Source organism: Lepisma saccharinum, chromosome 2 (assembly GCF_977018435.1).
Source record: "Lepisma saccharinum chromosome 2, izLepSacc3.1, whole genome shotgun sequence".
Lineage (NCBI taxonomy): Eukaryota > Metazoa > Arthropoda > Insecta > Zygentoma > Lepismatidae > Lepisma > Lepisma saccharinum.
In genome coordinates, this window is record NC_139230.1 from 3,382,273 (window position 1) to 3,403,474 (window position 21,202).

General features: G+C 35.9%; 1 protein-coding gene across 1 annotated transcript in view; it reads right to left on the reverse strand.

Annotated features, from left to right (window-relative positions):
• Positions 1–335: 335 nt before the first annotated feature.
• Positions 336–21,202, reverse strand: part of LOC145984347 (carboxy-terminal kinesin 2-like) — a 46,274-nt gene continuing 25,407 nt past the window's right edge. The window contains exons 9-15 of the mRNA XM_083118003.1: positions 16,106–16,223; positions 10,487–10,593; positions 6,874–7,032; positions 4,958–5,101; positions 3,658–3,823; positions 3,015–3,154; positions 336–1,032 (exon numbers count right to left, since the gene is read on the reverse strand). Of these exons, the coding sequence (XP_082974129.1) occupies positions 814–1,032; positions 3,015–3,154; positions 3,658–3,823; positions 4,958–5,101; positions 6,874–7,032; positions 10,487–10,593; positions 16,106–16,223 (1,053 nt within the window). The 3' untranslated portion in view covers positions 336–813. The remainder of the gene's footprint in view (positions 1,033–3,014; positions 3,155–3,657; positions 3,824–4,957; positions 5,102–6,873; positions 7,033–10,486; positions 10,594–16,105; positions 16,224–21,202) is intronic.

A 21,202-nucleotide genomic window follows, 5' to 3' on the forward strand; every position in this document is an offset into this window, starting at 1 on the left:
TACCAGCATTTGGCATCATTGGTGCAGTAAATTTTCTACATTGGCAGAGAAAATTCATGAAGAATCATCATCCAAATTTTTAATGTAAATACAGTGGAACCTTGATTTTAGGCTTTTCAGGGGACCAAGCTGAGAAAACTTAAAATGTGGGAAAATTTTACAGCATTTTTCTATGTTGGAACTATCAAGATTGTATGTGGGAAAACGTAAAATGCAGGAATCAGGGTTCCACTGTAAGTGATTCCCAAAATTCAAGGAATTCCCGGGAAGTACAAACACTAACATCTTGTTTGATATTTTATTTTTACTTAAATATCAATTTTATTGTGTGATAAAATGCAGCACTACGAACATCAGGTCACTATATTAAAACTGTGTGTTCAAATAAAGATATTTTTTGACATAAAACTGGCTTTATTATTTCCAGAACTCTTAATTAGACAGAGAATAGTGACTAAAACTTCATAACATTTTCTTCTGTAACTTCATAAGCCACTATTCTAACATGTACAAATTTAAATACAAGAAATAAAATTTTACGTACATTAAATACATGTGGCAATTGCCACAATAAAATTTTCTTTCATTCGCCATGATGAAAAATTGGTTTAAAACAAAGCAATGATTAAATTGCAATTCATTTAGTAAGGAAAAGTACTTTCAAGTACAAGTAATCTTCAAATTAGTCTTACTTTCAAAAACACGTGAAACTTCGATTTAAGAACAGAATATTGCTGAATGAAAATAAAAAGGACCTTTTATGTAAAAGGTAGGAAGTATGAAGAAAATTACAAACAAAAATACTAAACTGTTTCATTCAACACAAGTAGCAAGCGATGAGGGTTTTACTTTCTTTGCTGCTCCGATGTGTGTGGCATTCACACTGGCAGCAAACCGGAGGGAGCTGATGGTCTCATTGGTACATTCTTCACGTGGCGAAATGTTGACAAACATCAGCGTCTTCGAGTTTCCGCCAAGACTATTTTGCAGTATATGAGTTAGCTTACAGTTACGATAAGGAATATGGTCCAACTGAAAAATAAGAAGAAATGCAAATGAACAAAGTTTTTGTTTTACGTTCATGCTTGCATTGATGTTTTATTTCTATTGTATCTGATTAATATCTAATTAATACACACAATAAATAAAAATTGTTGTGGTAAACCAGGTCAAATTTTCAGAATACAACACCCTGTATGACGTTTGGGGGGGGGGGGGGCAATGGTATCAACTGTTGTACTGTTTTCGGTAGAAAGAGAGATAGAGTGAGGTGGTTTATTTGCAACATGCAGAATATGCCTATTGGGGAATTTGTTATTTAATTTTAAAGTCTGCACTAAGCAGGTTGAGTTGTTTTACTTAAGTGATCAAATTACTGATTGAACTGACTAAAATAACAAACCTGACCAAATACTGACAAATTACTGAGCTATTTATTTACACAATGTCAATAAATCATTAGCTTAAAAATTAATTCATAATTGGGAAAAGAGAGACGCGGTAGTATATAAATATGGAGAAACTAGTTCCACTTTTATCCATGAAGCTGTTTTTTCTTCTTTTTCGAGAACTACGAACAAAAGACGCATGCCAAGCAACAGTGCAGCAAGTTCCAACGAGGATGGTGGCAGTGGCAACTGAAATTAATCGAAAAAGAAGAAAAAACAGCTTCGCGGATAAAAGTGAGTACTAGTTTCTCCGTATTTAAAAATTAAAATGAGATTTCATTTGTTCTAAATTATATTCTGGCCTCCACCATCCTTACAGCCAGCCATCACACATTTTTATCGACTTTATTGATGATAAAACAATGTTTTTGTTACAAGTACAAAATTATGTAAGGCAATAAAAGAATAATTTGTTTTAAAAAATAGTGTGTAGCAGATATTGAAATTCAAAACATGTTGCCTTTACTTGAAGTGTCTGCTTTTTGATGAAAAAGTATTATTAATAAACTCTTGTTTCTCTACAGTTTTCTGCACTTCGTTGACATTCATTGTTATTTTTTTCTATTGCTTTCTTCACATAAAATAACATAGTAGGAAATGTGTCTCTAAGGCTGTAATATTAGAACACTTCGGTATTTGAAGAAATCTCATACTCAAGAAATGCCTTAGTCATTGGTAGGAGAAATGGTACAAACTGTGCCTTACCTTTAGTCAGATTGCAATCAAAGAAAGAATGAAAAAAAACCTCACTGGGAAGTTGTAAAGGAGTTAAAATTTTTTTAAAAAATCATAAATTGTAGTCGTACATAAAAATTACAGACTTTACTGACCATTATTTACAAACACTGACACATTACAGACTATGAAGAGAAACTGACTTTTACTGACCATTTTCCACCCCTGACACTGTCTTTTCTCTTGCCTCATGCAATAAAAGACTGCTCCATTTTCAAGGTCAAGATGTGACTAGTAAATGAATAGGCATTCAAGCAGCCACAGCAGAAGGATAGGAGGGGATAACAGAATGTACAGCTCATCAAGGCCAGGTGGAACAAGGATGTAGTGGCTGGTAAAGGTGACTGTCCATCAGTTTATATTTCAATGATGACAAGAGTAACATAAAATTATGCCTAGTCAAGTTAACATATGTTCTAATATGAAAAATATATACGATATTATATTATGTCACCAAGTGTGCATGACCAAGTAGGGTGGTTTGCAATACCCAAGCTACAGTTTGGTGACTAACATCTCATAATTGTTCAGAAAAACAGACACATCATATTTTATCAGTACAAAATGCTTGAAATACTGGAAGTATATATATTTTTAAAGTTTCAGAAATTGTAGATTATTTTCCAGTCAGCCTTCTCCCCAAGAGGATTCTCAAACATCATGCTCCACACATTTGACACGCACACAAACAGAAAATTATCACAAATAAAACTATCACTTTGCAATGTCGTTCCCTTCCTCTCCTGGATCTGTTTTTAATGCCAAATTTTTGTCTCCTTTTCCGCAACACATTGGTTACAAGAAAGTGTGTTATTTATTACTTGTACTTACCTTCTGAGCAATAGATGAGATAACATGCCCCAATTCTGAGAGTGACCTGTTGATGTTTTTGGTCTCCTGCAGGCGGTCGCCATGTGCGTGGGATTGTTTGAGTCTTTCAGATCCAGCCAGATCAACCAAGCTCAGGGAGCCTGTAACATAAAAGAAGAACGATGACAATTGAAGGTAAAAATTCAAACACCAAAAATTTGAAAATCCCGATACCAACCATGTTTCCTGCCTGTCAAACTGCAGGCAATTCCTCCATGGCTTCAAGTACTCTCTAGACTCCTCTGCACTTACTCTAAACTTGCATTCAATCAAGTATCTCTCAACCAGCTTAACATATATTCTCCCTTGTTATCTGTACTTAGATGAGACAAATTGGACCTCCGATATAATAGCCACCATTCTTCCACTTAAAAATCTGAATTCCATGATTACCGTATCAGAAACAGTAAACATCATACATCAAATCATTCCTAACATTAAATAACATCACACAGCTCTTTCAATTAGCTAATTAATACAAAAATTTTGAAAATATCCCGAAAAATAGAAAGTATCTACTTTGTATTTTTTATGTCTGGTAGAAAAATAAATGTCATAATCACAACAATAAAAATATATTTTTTTAAATATTAATTAAACTTACCTCTCCGTGACTCGCCTGTAACTTTATTTGCAAGCTGCATTTCAAGCTTGCACACGGAATGTGACCTTGAAGAGTACTCATTGCATTCTGTGTCAGCTACTGATCTGTGTTTTTGTGCAACTTTGAGTAATTTGTACACTTCGCACGGCCCATTAACCTTCTCCACCTGTAGGATAATAAGATTGAATATAAGCATTACCTTGCAATTAAACAATTATTCACAAACATCAGTAATACATATTTTGGCAGGGCGATAATTTTAATATTCAATTTAGCTGCTGGTGCAGTTTGGCAACATTGTTTGCATCATGTAACACGAACCACTAATGCATGCACGAAAATTTCAACAAACCATCATTGCCACTGTTGTGCATTATTTAGAGTAACAGCAAAATCAAACTGAGGAGGTTAATGGATGCAAAACCCTCAAAACAAATTAGGAGAATACGCATGGGGTTGTTTTAAGTGCATTTTATGCACTGACAGGTAGAGGCACATATTTTTGGTAAATAAAAAAGCAAAATTTTGGTACAAAAACAGTCAATTTTAGGTTCAAAAGCGACAAATAAAATAAAATTTCGCTGTTACAGCAGTGAAAAAGCAGTATATAAATTACATTTTTGGTTTTAAAAAATGTGAATATAATCCCAAATTTGATATAAAAACTGCACTTACTACACAAAATAAACACAACCCTTCTGATAGCACATTTATGTCTTACCAGAATTTTAAGATTATTCCTGTATAAAGAAGTTCATTTTTGCTTCTCAAATATTTAGTGGAATTAATCAATTTTCCGTGAATTGCATAACTCACAGGATAATTGTGACTTCAGAATCTGTCGAGTCAGTAAATAAATTTTAAATGTCGTGTAAAAGAGTCTATTTCGCACTTTGCAGTTCATTTCACATTATTTCGTGACAAAACAAGGTAGGAAAATGCACCTCACAGCTTTCAGAAACATGAAACATTAAGATTACAATATGTTATTTCACATTTAGTGTTTTCATCAAAAACGAAATATGCATGCCTCTACTGAAAGGCTATCTATCTATCAGGCATTGACCTACAGTTTAAAGTAAGATCAAAACAACTTAACAATGTGTCCCACAAGGGATCAAACATGGGGCCTCTTGATTACAAGGCAACAGTCACTACAATGGAGGCCCTTTGAACAATATGCACTAATGTGCTTCACATTGCTACATGTAAACCACCCAAAATTTTAAAACAACTTGACCTATACAGACCAGTACAATAGATGAACCACTATCTTATGCATTTACATGCTAATACTCACCTTTAGGTTGTTGACAAAGGTTTCGCCATTGATTGGAGACGTTCTGATATCATAAATCTCTTGATCTCTTGGTGGACGTAGTAGATCCCTAATCTTCTCATTATAAATTTCCAGAAAGGAAATCTGAACATCATGTTCCCAACCCTGTTTGATTAGATAAAAGAAAGTAATATACACTACTACATTACTAATTTGAGAAATTCACCAAAAAAATGTGATAGAGAACAAAAATAATTAGAGATAGAGATACCAGAACATTGAATTCCGTAAAGCCCTTTTACAGTTCAGTTCTTGCTTACAGCAAATTCTTAAAGTCACTGGTTGCGTGTGGTGGTCCAGTCAGTGGAAGACCCCAGATTCAATTCCTGGGGTGGGTGATCCCAGATGGATTTTTCAATTCGAGGATGTGTGGAGCACTAGTTGCATGCCTCACCCCCCAGGCAATTTCATGACACACAGGGGCATGCACATAGAGGACGCCAACAAACAATTGCTTGTGTGTGAAATGGCTGATCTTCTTTTGAGTGCTTCTGTGGGAGGGAAGGAGAGAAAAGGAAGTGTGTTGAGTTTGCCAGTGCTTTTGAAGATAAAAAAAAAGAAGCTACCTCAATGTTCAAGTGCTCCACTACCTTTGTTGGTGCATTTTATGGCCAAAGAATTTGCAAGAATTGTGAACATAATGCAAAACTTGATTTAAAAATTGCACTTATTACAAAATAAACATAACCCTTCTAATAGCACATTTATGTCCTTACCAGAGTATTAAGTTTATTCCTGTATAAAGGGGTCCATTCTTGCTTCTCAAATATTTACAGTAGAATTAATCAATTTTCCATTAATTGCATAACTCACAGGATAATTCAAACTTCAGAAAGTGTTGCATCAGTAAATAAACTTTAAATTTCGCATTTTCCAGTTCATTTCGCATCATTTCGTGACAAACAAGGTAGGAAAATGCACTTCACACCTTTGAGAATGTGTTATTTCACATTTTGTGTTTACGTCAAAAACAAAATATGCATGTCCAGGGCTCGAAAAATCCCAGTCACCAGTTCGCCATGGTGACTAAAAATTTCAGCCTGGCGACTGTGATCTTTTGCTGTAATATTGCTGTTCTTTTAAGTTTGCATGTACGAAATTTTGAAGATTGTAAGTTCAAACAGCAGTACAGCGTAAGTTAGCAAATGATTTTCTTGAAAAATTCAATATGCTGACCAAGGCAGAAATTTATTTCATTTTAAAACATAAACTAAATGTAACGTTTCAACCTTTTAGCAAGGTCTTCTTCAGACTCTGTACCAAGTATAAAAGACCTTGCTAGAAGGTTGAAATGTTTTAAGGTTTATGTTTTAAAATGAAATAATTTTCTGCCTTGATCAGCATATTTAGTTTTTCATATCATGGAAACAAGGCTTAATGGTGTTATGATTTTTTTATCAACGTTGTGAACATTTCATAGAATCAGTAACTATTCCTTACTCTTTGTCTCCCAACCCCTAAATTTCTGCTTTCTCACATGATTTAGCAATGTTTTGAATACAGTGATGCTCAACTTCTTATAGTATGCACAATTGCCAGTAGGTGGTTTCCTGGTGCCTGAATTTCAGAGCTGGCGCCTAGCTCTGATAACGATTTTTCGAGCACTGTGCATGCCCCTACCGATAACCATTATTCTACAAATCTGATATAAATTCCAAGTGGGACAAGAACAACCTTAATGGTTGACCTCCTTAATAGATGTGTGTTTTGAGGTGACTGCAGTGCAACCGAAGCTGAATATTTAGACATTTATTTTTTTTAAAAGTAGGGTATAGAGATTATCTATAAAAATTATAACAAAATGGAATAATTTTGCACTAAATTATCAGATACTTATAGATATTTGTAATTTATGATACATATAAATGTTAACTTACAGTAACTTTCAGTTCATCCAAGCTGTTGAAAATATATTCCACTGTTCTAGGAATCATACCTCTGCTCTCCTCATCAGTTTTTCCCTCCATAGTGTATGTCTTACCGGAACCAGTCTGGCCATAAGCAAACACACATACGTTGTAGCCATTTAGAGAGGACTGCAAGAAATATCACAACAGTCAAGTGAAATAAATACACTATATTTAAAATTTATCAAAGTAATTAGTCATTTTTTCCTAAATAAAGCTTTAGGAAATATTTAAAATGCAGCATAACAGTCAAGCAAGGAGAAAATATGCTAATCAAAACATCACATTTCCAGTGTGATAGTGTGTCACACAATATGTAGGAGGGTTGTTCAATAAAAAATCATCTTGACGAACTTGCAGAGGTTATCCTGTTAATCCTTGGCTCAAGTTTAAACTCCTTTTCTGTATAGCCACCATGCAGATTCACACATTTCCCTCCATCAATGGATGAGGCAACTTATACTGTTAAGTTAAGACTTGAAGCTTTCCTGGCGACGAATGATGAAAAGATTGTCTCGGGCTATCGACCAGGCGAGTTGTGGAAAAGATTCCAAACTTTTGAGAGCTAACGTCATTCTCATATGGAAGATGCAATTTCCAGGTGGAGTGAGAGTGACGTTAGCTCTCGAAAGCTTGGAATCTTTTCCACAACTCACCTGGTCGATAGCCCGAGAGAATCTTTTCATCTACTTATACTGTTTTTGCAGAAATGGTGATTGTGGTCTTTGAACTATAACTGTAGTGTTCATAATTACAATGTAAATATGCAAGTATACTAAAATTTAGTAATATGCAACTCCAAGTAACTATCTATCAAACAGCCACAAAAAATTGCAACAAAAAAGTGGCAAATATTAATAGCTACTTACAGTGGCGGCGATTGGGTTCCAAAACTGAGGGGGCATAGACAGTATATTTCCCTTTGTAGATAAGTTATAGCATAGTGCTGGGGCAACTGCCCCCCTAATTGCGGGCTACTTATGGAAGTAGCTTTATTCATGATTAGAGTTGCAAACATGATCCCTTTTCCTAGAGTATTTAATACAAAATGTCTACTCCAACTACCAGTAATATTAAGTGTTTCAAACTAAAGCATGCTTTTCCCACAACAAAATTAAAACATAACTTCCCTATTTATAGAGAAATAATTTTTCATTGTTGTAGAAATTAGAAATAAAGTGAGCAAAGGTTTCAAAATAATCCAAATCCAGTACCTCATGATAAGCTAAGGTATAACAGTCAAAGAGCACTTGTTGTGGACAGATCTGTTTCACATGGAAAATACAGCCTCCAAATGAAGGGAGCAGCACCAGTGGCACATTCTGAAAATTTGACCTGGTTTTCCACAATTCCTATTTCTTATACACAATTATTTATTGTATATATTTATTATGTATTAATTAGATATAATAGAAATAAAACACCAATGCAGGCATGCAAGTGAAACGAAAATGGAAGTCCAACAACTTTCCAGCAATTTCTACATCAGTGGTATACCAGATAACGTGGGAGAATAACGCCACTGAACAGTGCCCCTTTCAGATGTTTCTCATTGGATGAGTTAACAAGTGCTGAAGCAGAATTATCCATTACAGCTACTGATTTAAGCATTCTCTATTGTTAAAGAGTTCTCCCATTATATAACTTTAATTTTCCAGAAAAAGAGTAAATTTCCTGGCGTTTCTAGAATTTCTAGACTGGTAGAGACACTGTACATGAAAGAGAGAGACACTCACTCCAAAATAAATTTACACCTACATTTGAACTGAACTCATGCTACTAGCAATTTTTGATTTATGCTGCAACATTTGTGATGTCATTTGCAACAAGTTTACAATTCATCAAATTATTTTACAATGCTGTAGTTATCAGTATGTGTTCTTGCACAACATAAAAAACATTTTCTTGCAACGGCAACATTTTTTTGTCTTAGCAAATATAAAAAAATCCATGTTTCTGCATGGGTAGTTGAAATTATACTGAAAGGCATAAACACTGCATAAATATTCTCGGTCTCAAAACTTTTCTGTTCTTTATGGACCTTTATGCAAGATAAATTTGAATATAGTGTCACATGCAAATTGGGAAAATCTAATTACTGGGCAGCAGGATTAGACACTAAAAACAATAAGTTTAGCACCAATATCATTTATTATTGTTTGACTGAAATGGAATTTTCAGAAAATAAAGTTTTTTTTCAGTTCAGTTTATTTAAACTATATTCTTCCCTTTACCAAGATTTTTTTTCTCTTTACACACACACACACACACACACTAACTAACTAACTACCTCTCTAGCCTTCTTAAAACCGAAGGTTCATGGCTGCAGCAACACAGGCCTTCCATCTGTCCCTATCCTATCTTGAGCAAGATCTATATACTCTTTTCCATCCCTACCGATTTCCTTTAGGTCCATCTCAACTTTGTCCCTCCTTCCTATAGGTCTCTTACCATCAGGTTTCCCAACAAGAATCCTGTGAACTCCTCTTTCCTCTCCCATTCGTGCCACATGGCCTGCCCACCTAAGTCTTCTTGATTTAATTATTCTAATAATATCTGGACATGAATACAAATTATGTAGTTCTAAATTATGTAACCTTCTGCTTGGTGAAAGATTTTCTTTTCAAAAGTGAAGAATTCATTCTTGAGGCATATTTTCAGGGCATCAAGGAAATCCTCTCTGATGAGTGGTTCGATTCTTTTTTTGGCGAGTAGTTTTTCAACTTCTTCGAGGGCTTTGGGTACTGGTATGGAAGGGAATAAATCATTGACATCTATGCTGACGAGGTGGAGTTGGTCTGCATTTGGGATGCTTAAGATTTGTTTTTTGACATCTCTGCTGTTGGCTACACAGTATTTGAAGGTGGGTTTCAATTCCTGCAATTTATTTAATAGAGCTTTTGCAAGTTTGTATCTAGGCTGGGAATATCCTGCTATTATCAGGCGAAGTGGCCATCCCATTTTGTGGATTTTTGGTAACCCGTATATAAAACTTAGTTGGGGTGCATTCATGATTAGTTTGTTGCCGGTTGGGAAAATGAGGGAGTTTTGTAAGTAAGATTTAGTCTCTTTGATGATTCTAGGAAGAGGGTTCCTTTTAACCTGCTTGTAGTTTTGTTCCGTGACAATGTTAATAATTTTTTCCGAATATGACCCTTTTGTTAAGATGACGTTCGTGTTGCCCTTGTCAGAGGGGATGCACCATAAGTTTTCTTGTTCTAACCAGTTTTTGAGGTCCCTTAGTTCTTGTTTAATTTTATTGGATTTATGGTCCCGAAATTCAAATTTATTGATCACATTTTGACACTCAGACCTAAATGCGTTTCTTTCTAGTGGGTCTTTAATGTGGCAAACCACTTATTTTTGTTGATGTACATACATTTTCCACCTTTTTCATATTCGGAAAAAATTATAAATTATTATTCTTAATTGTATTTATATCATCCCCTAATAAGTCTACATCATCTGCATATGATAACTACTGAGTCATACCATTTAATAAAATATATAATTATATATATATTTATATAAATCTCTTAATATTTACACATACACACGCACAAAACGTAAACTTCATATCTACCTGCACTAACTGTGACAGTTCCTCAAATACATCCATCTGGGAGTCGGTAGGCTTGAACACCTTGTCAAATGTAAAGTCTAATTTCCCGCGGCTCGTCTTTACATCAGCTGGAAGCAGACATTGCAGTTGTAATATTTTTAACATCATTTAAAATAGGTTTTACTGTTCACAAATAGCATCTAAGCCTAATACAGAAGTGCAGTACAAATAAAACACAGGTACAATACATTTGAAAAAAAAAAACACAAATCTTAGAAATACACGGACAATAAAAGTAAGTGCCTAAGCTTGAGGCATTGAAGGATTACTGCTCCATCCACAGACAACTTTTCCAATGGCACTAGGAACAGGCCTGCAACATAACCTCTGGACTAAATATCACCACCCAATAACTCTAAGTGCTCCCATCCTCCTCTATTTCTGCCATTCCAGGACACCCATCCCTTTACCACCACCTACTATAACAAGGATTTAAATACTGATGTGAGCATATCCTAAGAATGGACCAATAACAAAATTTTGCTAATACCAATAAAGTGCAGACACTACAAAATTTACCAATAGCCAGTGTTTTACAAATCTCACATGTAATTGCAAATGTTCTACCAAGAACCTGAATAGTTCACTTTATGCATAGTGTACATAGAGGATGGCCACTTTACTGTCCAAGTTACTTGAAAGGTTTGGAAATTCTGAGGTCAATGCTTTGAAATGGAAGATGCTTGAGAATGGCTAAATATTACTATAAATAGGATCCTGGTTTCTGGGATGTAAAAATCGGTTGTAGAAATCTACAACTATGCAGCATCCATGTTGTTATCCAACAGGGATTTTGCCCATGCTTTCAATGGCACTGTGCAAATCAGTAAGCAACAGTTTGACAGAAGCCATAAATCAAATGTAGATCCACTTCTGAACAATTCATGTTCACTCAAAGATAATAACTATTATCAGTTTCTGATTTCAGTAGATACACAATCCTAGATAAACATGTAGTAACTCTACAGGAGGAACTAATTTATTATTCAGTTAAATTACAAATTAAACTTTCAGTGAATTATTTGCATTTCATGCCAAATAAATCCTCATTCTAATTCAACTTTTTAGAACATTGCATTCTACAGTTATTTATACCCAACCCCTTCATCTTTTCTCTCAATTGTTCATGCAAACAATGATGTAAATACACTAATTCAAGTACTACTACTACTACACAAAGTCCAATTGAAATACATTGTTGGAGGTAGACTGAAAGTGCAATGCAGTAATGTTCATTCATGCACCTAGCAGTAATTTTAAGCCTTGAAGGCTGCTTGGGTATCCCTACCTCATGCCAATAAAATTTGCCCTCCCTTCCAAGGGATCTACACTGCACTGCTAGCTCTTTGTCCTATCTTGTGTGTAGGATGGCAGAGAAAGGGAAGCAATTTTTAGATGGTTTTCATAGAGGACACACGTGTGATTTTGCTCTGTACGTGAATGGTAATGTCTGTTGTAAGAGATGAAAAACTGACAAATTAATATTAGAAGTAGTAAGATGACCAACTCTGTATGATATTCCAATCAAAGAACTACACAAGAAATGATGACTGTACTTCAATATACATTTTAAAAAATGCCTTCATATAATTTATTGATTTGTAGAATGGTACAGTGATATGCAAAAATGTAAATTTATTCCAGTCTTTTATGAAAAAAGAAGTGGCACGTAAACAATGTACTGGTTAGGTAGTAAACATAAGAGAAATAGGGCTCAATTTGCAATCTGAAAGAGCCTAAGTGAGAAAGTAGAGAAAAAAAGGTAAATGATAAAATTTACAAAACTCAAAATGAACAATAAGATGGTAAATGATACAAATAAGGCAGGTGCTATGTCCCATAGGCAGGATACACAAAGAAGGAAGAAAATGTGGTGGTGGTGGTAGTAGTAGCAACATTCTTGTTATATCTACTGTTGTAGTTTTTATTGATTGATTTAGTTTATTTTACTTCGTGTTTTGTGCCTCTTGGTTAATTTGTGAAGATGGGGACGAGTGATGAAATGGTGAAATTGATGAATGGACATTCACAAACAACAAGTCCGAGCAGGATTTGAACCCGGGACCCTTGGCGTCGCAGCACGTGTGCTAACCACTTGGCCACAGGGTCCGGCTACTGTTGTAGTTATTATATTTGTAACAAATACTTCAAAACTCAAGATTACATACAGTGGACCCGTGATTTTACATTCCCGCATTATATATTCAATCTTTATAGTTTCAACACAGCAAAACCCTTTAAAATTTTCCTCGATTTTACATTTTCCTGCATTTAAAGTTTTATCAGTTGCACAAAATAATCCATAAAGAAGTTTATCTCATTTGTACATATCTATATTTCTATTTCATTGTAATTGTGGATACTTGCATAAGAGGTATATTTATATTCTATTTTCTCATGCTTTTTTGGATACTTCTCATATGACCATATTGAGAAATCAAACTTCCAATTTTTAGCAGTCTTGTGGCTATATATGGAATCTGTGTGATCAACCCCATTCTCTTTTATTTTCACCTCAAATACCATTGTTCACTTTTAATTGCTTCAACTTCCTTATTTTTTAATCAGATGCAGGATGTTATCAAGAGAGAACTAGAGATAATGGGGGGGGGGGGAAGTTGAAAGAGAAAGGATGTATGACCCAGAGAATTTAAAAGTGATAAATATATAGAGCAGGTGTCAAAGTTATAAAATTCAAAAGAGGAAGAAGCAAAAATACGAATGTACCCTTACCAGGGAGACCCAACAACACTAAAGATGAGGACAGGATTGAAAGACAGGAATGGTGAAAAACAAAGAAATAGAGGAAAATGGAGGCTCAGCAATTCTCTGTGACAGGGCATATCTGTCATTCTGCAGAAACCACAGTTCACATCTGAAATCACTTACATTTTATACCTCTTCCCCACTAATTAAGTTACAATAGAGTCATTCCATGCCAAATCAACACAGATATGTGCAATTTTTAACCTGACCATCTCCGATTTTCATGAAATTTGGGGAGTTGAAACTATGCATAGAACTTAGTAACTATGAAAATTTTTAGTCTCGTGCGTCTTGTAATTGTTAAATTATTCAAGGTCAAAGTTTGCAGAAATTGCCCTTTTTGAGCCCGCTTAGCTATACTAAATGTGCTGTAACTCCGCCCCTATTTCGCCTAGAAAGCTCAAATAAAGCTTATTGTACAGGGAATTGAACAAGCTTTCCAGATATATATAACAAGCCCACCTTTCGATAACAATATAATTTTGTCACGTGACCTTGACTTTTGACCTTGAATATCTCAAAACATGTCATCACCAAAAATCGTGAAAAAAATATATTTGGTCCCTCATACCATACTCTAAAACATACCAAAAAATCATTCTGGGACTGCAATGGGATCAGAAGATACAAAATAATATGTGTAACTATGTGACTGATAAAAGCCCCATTACATGAACTATGAAGAGTCAAATGTCCCTTAACACCCCCAACAAAATGTGAAGGAGTTATCCTGGGTATAATTGGTCATAAAAGAAATAGGTTAGGCACAGGGAGATCCCTAGCCGTGTGTGTCAAGCGCAGGTCCGGCATATTGTTGACCGCCATATTGAATTCAACGCAAAAATTTCAAAGGAAAGGGGGTGATGTGATATATCAAATCAGGCTAGAATTTCACGAAAAATGAAGTGACGAAGGATTTTCCAACATACATTTAACAAGCAAAAATTTATTACTGCATGCTTGTAACCATTTTCTCCTTTTCGAGGTGTTAAAAACAAAGCATTGGAATGCTCCTAACGTGTTAGGAACTCATCGAGATCACGCTGACATCTTGGGAGAGAAAGAAGTATACGCACCATTGCATATGATTTTAATCAGCTACATTCACCAAATAGTTGAATAGTGAAGAATATTGGGAAAAGTATCTCAAACAATTACGTGACACTTCCTTTGGAATGAAAACTTCTTCAGTGACGAGGCAAATTTTTATGTTCACGGTGAAGTTAATAAAAATAATATGCAATACCTGTGATTTGCTCAGTCGAATGGTTGTTGCTGGTAAGCTAATTGTGTGGTATAATGTATAGCGAACGGAAATGGTTGGTCCATATTCAACAACGGAACCTTAAATGGTGAGGGTTTCTTGAATTTGTTAAGTGAACAGTTTTTTTCACCCTTGCTTACAGGATATGGCACTTTTCGAGAGTTTTGAAACAGGACAGAGTATGACCACACTATGCAGACATTTTTGCAATTTCTTCATGGTAATTTTCTAGGTAGATTGATGGGCACACGGGGATCTATTAAAAGGCCAGATATAACATCTTAGGAGGACTTTTACCTTCAGAAACATTTGAAGAGAATGGTGCATGCACTAAAAATCCCTGATATTGACCATCTGAGAGAAGGCATAGTTGCTGCTTGCGATGTTGTTGCACATGCTACATTACCAAATCTTCTATGCGAGTGTGAGAGACGTCAACGAGTGTGCTCACAGGAAATTGACAACATTATAATGTGCATATATCGTAAGTGAAAGATATGTGTATAACTTTTAGCTGGCGTAAGATACGTTGGAAAATCCTTCGTCACTTCATTTCTCGTGAAATTCTAGCCTGATTTGATATATCACATCACCCCCTTTCCTTTGAAATTTTTGCGTTGAATTCAATATGGCGGTCAACAATATGCCGGACCTGCGCTTGACACACACGGCTAGGGATCTCCCTGTGCCTAACCTATTTCTTTTATGACCAATTATACCCAGGATAACTCCTTCACATTTTGTAGGGGGTGTTAAGGGACATTTGACTCTTCATAGTTCATGTAATGGGGCTTTTATCAGTCACATAGTTACACATATTATTTTGTATCTTCTGATCCCATTGCAGTCCCAGAATGATTTTTTGGTATGTTTTAGAGTATGGTATGAGGGACCAAATATATTTTTTTCACGATTTTTGGTGATGACATGTTTTGAGATATTCAAGGTCAAAAGTCAAGGTCACGTGACAAAATTATATTGTTATCGAAAGGTGGGCTTGTTATATATATCTGGAAAGCTTGTTCAATTCCCTGTACAATAAGCTTTATTTGAGCTTCCTAGGCGAAATAGGGGCGGAGTTACAGCACATTTAGTATAGCTAAGCGGGCTCAAAAAGGGCAATTTCTGCAAACTTTGACCTTGAATAATTTAACAATTACAAGACGCACGAAATTAAAAATTTTTATACTTACTAAGTTCCATGCATAGTTTCAATTCCCCAAATTTCATGAAAATCGGAGATGGTCAGGTCAAAGGCTGTGTTGATTTCGCATGGAATGACTCAATAACAAATTTTAAACTTTTCACCACCCCTCCCCATATTTATGGAAACAAGCGTAAGATATCTCCCTCCTGTTCAGTGAAGGGAAAAGGTTTGGCAACTAATAAGCAGCCCCTTCTAAGTCGGTAGTTTTCCTTGGCAAGGGGGAGACAAAGACTGTCGAACTGTTACGGAGAACACTATACCTACCAAGCTAGAGACTGGATATGCTTCAAGAGGATGAAAATTATCAAAGGATAAATTTTCAGTTGATACTTTTATTACTTACCACCTTTAACTTCAATGCCAAATTCAGATGGAAAAGTAAGATGCGTGATTTCCTTCTTCTCTTCTGAAGCTTCTTCTTGCAGCAGGGGTCGGACACGGCAAAAGACCCTAATATTTCCCTGAAGAAAGTAAAACCAACACATAATGTAAGCACTTTAAAATGTTTCATGCAAAACTAAACTAAGGTTTATTGCTGCAGCACATGACCTTTTCATCTGTTCCTACTCCGGGCAACGCCATTCTTACCACTCTTGCCCAATTGCTTCATGTCTATTTCAACACTTTTTTTCACTTTCGTATTGGTCTTTCTAAAGGTCTTTTACTTTTTCTAATTATATCCAGCAATAAACATTACTTCATATTTTTGGAAATGAGACACATGGTAGGATATAATTACAGAGAAACTTAATACTCATGTTTTCCACGAAGCTGTTTTTATTTTGTTCTATTAATTTTGGTGGCAACTGCCACCATACTCGTTGGAACTTGTTGTGTTGTTGCTTGGTGCGCTTGTTTTTTGTTCCTCAATTGCAGCTAGGTACACGGTTGCTACGTAACTGACTGCACCCATGTCATCTGCCATTCACCCTGACCTTCAACCTCGTATCTGCATCTGAAAAAGCAGCTTGCTTGTTTGTGTTTTCACCCCCAAACCCCAAGACTCGGACAACATCCAAACATCAGCAGCTTGACGAAGTGACTACAAACAGCAAAACAAGAAAAACTGAACCCAGCACACCAAAAAATCAAATCAGCTCTCTGTTTCTAGCAAGTGGCTCAACAGAAATGATTGTGGTGTCTAAAATCAAACAAAATCAAGCAATTCATAATTATGTGCAAAGGTGATTATGCAAGAAGTGAAGGAAAACTAAACAGAGGCTCCTACAGTGTCATTACACGAGACCAGACAGACAAATACAATAGGATAGTAAAAAAGCACAGTGAAAACCAGTGCAATATTCAGACAAGATCACCACAAATTTCTCCTCAACCCCCTTATGGAAGTGGTTCTCTAATCACGAAGCCCCAACAAATTTCCCATGCCCATCAGAGCAAAATTGTATTTTTATTGCCAATGAGAATTTGGGAATTACATTTCCAAGAAGTATTGGGTTTAGCTAAAACCATTCTTACACTTTTAGCATTTCTGTTGTTCTAGGCATCATAAAAAAGTGAATAATTTCCTAATACGGTAACAAAGAAAATGCTCTGACAACTGCATGGTAAGTATTGGTAAGAAAAAAGTGTTTTAATTATTGACCTCAATGTGATGAGTGCACTTGTTTCTTCTTTCCTCATGGGAGTTGCATCCAGCAGCATTTGTTCATCCTTCCCAGTGTATGTATCACTTGAACATTCAGACACAACACTTTCTTCGAATCAACTGAAGCCAAATGAACTGAAGAGATGGCAAGACTAAGAAACTGGAGTACTTGCCATCATGCAATCATGTTTTTTAAATTCAAACAATCGATCATCAAAAAACAGCATTAAGAAATTGCCGCTTTGCAGCAGTTTATTATTTAAAAAGCAGAGTCATTGCATTTCAGAAATGACGCAGTGGCCTTACACTTTTGGCAGTGATACAATAGATTGTACTTTCTTTTGCCTGCTAAGTTGTGGCAGGGACCCAGAATGCTCAAAACTAATCACTGGGGTGACTTTGCAAGTATGAAGATTGTGACGAAAAGAATTTTCAAGGGAAAGCATCGCAGAGCAGGGCTCCACGGAGCACATTTTGAGAATCACTGGCTTATGGCATCCCCACAACACACAAACCAGGAATTCCCATAATACCATATTTATGTGCATAATGCGCACCCTGATTCTTGATGGGGAAAAGTGACAAAAAAATATGTCTCGTATATAATGCGGAGTATAATCCAGGTTCAAGAAATGGCTTTCTTAGTTGTAGGTCATAAAGCTGTTGCTATGCTGACCAAAAGTGAATGACATCATTCCTATTCAATGAGTCACCTGTTGCTATGTGGACCCAACAATGGCACCTCCTCCTCTCCCTCCACTATGATTAGTATCCCAAAGCTTTCACTCTTTAACCACCTTATTTATTCTGTAATAGTAGAAAGCAAGATCAGAATTACATTATGAATTTGCAGTGCTCAGGAAGTTATTTTCTATTATTTCTTGCCCAACCTATACTGGTGATACGAATCCCATGCTTAAATTCGGCCAGAACGGCACTGCCTTTCTTGTTGCTGCAGAACATTACATTGCCAAGTGAAAAATCGTTGGCAAATGCCTTCAAACGTTTATATATGGTTTTGCTCATTCCTTCTTTACTTTTTATAAAAAAACTTCAAAATTTATATAATTTCCATGACTAACGTAACATTTATAGGAAGCACATTCAGGACCCTCAAACTAGCAGTTAGCAGAACAAGATTTCTTCAATTAAGGCATTTACACACTCCACGTATGTCATATTATTTGGCCAGTAATACATTTTAATTATTATTTTCGTTTTCCTTATCTTTTCTTTCATCCAAAGTACAATAAAAATCAAAATGTTCCTTCATTTTGTGATGAACTTACTTCAATCTCATTGCACATTAGTGTTGCCATCTTGAATGGAATACTGTTGCCATATTCATAAAATGCATATTTTAAGCTTTACAACGATATATAACATGATAGGGTTCCGTAAGCATGAAAATTAGGGCTGAGCCGATACCGATGCCAACACTCTCACCAATACCGATACTTGTATAATTTCAATTTAAAATAAAAATAGAATAATTATACATGTGTGTGTGTAATTTTTATTATTATTACATATTATACGTGTGCATCTAACGAGGGGCGATGAATAAATTAACCCATCAAATGATGCTCTCTTCCAACGTCGCATCTCAACTTTACAGTATCTTTTTTTTTAGATAAGCGACAATCGATCAGATGTTTCAAATATGCAAGAAATATTAAGTGCAGCTAAGAGCGAGGCAATCATCGTTGTTGTCCCCCTCTCCCCCAGTGCTGAAAAATGAGATCATGCCTCTTCAACCTTCTCTAAAAGTAAGGGATCACTCTTCCCAAACTAACATTAAATCATCCGTGAATACAAGAATAATTGGCGATTTACCAGTTCTGGACACGACGTCTAAAACTAAGAGTACAGCTGTAATGTGAAACCAATCTTGTCTCCTTTTTGTCCTTTATCAAAAAGAATAAAAATTAGTAAACGAAATATAAGGAGAGAATGAAAACTTACCAGTCTCTTACTTCTATATCAGGCGATTGACTGAAGTACAGTGATATTCCGATGTGACTTTGGTTTCGATATAATATATTATCGGAAAATGATTTCTAAAAAAAGCAATTTTCTGTCGCTTGGCGTGGACGGAAATTAAAACACATCACTACACTTTCCAGAAAGTAAGTGCCATCAACTGTAGTTCAAAGAAAATTATTCCCTTGTCGTGTTCCCTGTGCTGCCAAAACATGCCTGTTGAAACTCAGTTATCCAGGTCTGGACAAACAAAAGTCTAAAGTTGGAAAGCAAAAGGCGGTTGAATTTCCAGGAATATGCTATGTACTATGTGTGAGACACGTCCACCACTCACGTCAGCGATGACTGTTTTGACTGCAGGAGGTCTATAAAGAGAGACATGTCCACAATACACCAGGTGCCTCGTTAGTTACCGGAACCTCATTGGGATTATTGTTACACGAGGCTGCATCTGTAGGAACAAAGCCTGGTAGACTTCAAAGAAACTCTTATAGGGATAATTTCAAGTTACCCTTGATTTGCAAGATACTTGACCGCGAGTCTTATCTACGTAAGGATCTTTGTGTCACGTACTTGCTGTTCACGGAAACTTGTGTATAGGTTCACTTAACAAATGAACAACTATTTGTTTCAAAACCAAAGGTAAGTTGGAAAAGCTGAACAAACATTTGAAAGGGTTTTGCTGCACTTCTAGCGACACAAAAACAATGGTATTAGCCAATATTGGTGCAAAATTATCAACCGATACTGATACCCATGGTATCGGCCAATACCGATACATCGGTATCGGCTCAGCCCTAATGAAAAATCAATGCAAGTGTCACAAAATCATGATATGGCCCTGTACGGTTTCACGTTGGCTGTCCGAATTATTGTGTATAATATGCACCACAGTTTCTGGGAGCAAAAATTTTGGAAAAAAATGTGCATTATACATGAGTAAATATGGTATCTGGCTTCAACCACTCTACAGTACACCTTACAAATTGACTTAAAAAAAATATCTAAATCCAGCCACAAACTAACATATGTGTTCCACAACAGTGCCGATGCCAAAAACCTAGTACAGTAACATCCATAGTACAGTCACAGACACTGGTGCATTGTAACGATTCCATTGAAAGTCAATGTATTCATTACAACCCAGCAGTGTTCGTGAATGTACAAGCAGACAGTGCTCAAATTGAAAGCATTGACATAGTGGACATGTAAAATGCAATTCCCATAAACCTAGCCCTAACTTCAGTTGAAAGGTGACTAACTATAAATAAAGTCCCCACACTAGAAGTAGCAGAGACCACCAAATTACTGGAAATTAGCTTCAGATACAATTATTTTCAATTCGAGAAGAACTTCTACCAACAATCAGAAGGCCTCATCAGGGGAAATCCACTATCAGTTCCCATAGTTATGCACCTGGCAGAAAAAAATATACTCCAAGCTCCAGAACTGTAATATATCAGATATGGATATATTTAATTTAAAGCATATTCCTATGTCAGGTCATACTGACAACGCAATAGTCAATACAAGAAACCAAGCTTTTAATGAAAAAACTGGATAGCATCCACTCCAGACTAAACTTCGCAATAGAACATGAAACGCAGGGCAAGATCAACTCCCTAGACCTCATCATCAGCCGCACACTCAACAAATTCATAACCATTGTATTCAGAAAACCGGACACAGGCAACCAATACATAATTGCACTTTCAAACCACCCACACAAGTGAAAGGTTAACGTGTGGCTGAACTTCTACCAAAGCCTTCTCCTACTGTTCCAGAGATGATGATCTAAGGGATGAAGATAGCTACCATCAATGAACTAGCTCTAAAGCAAGGATACACAGA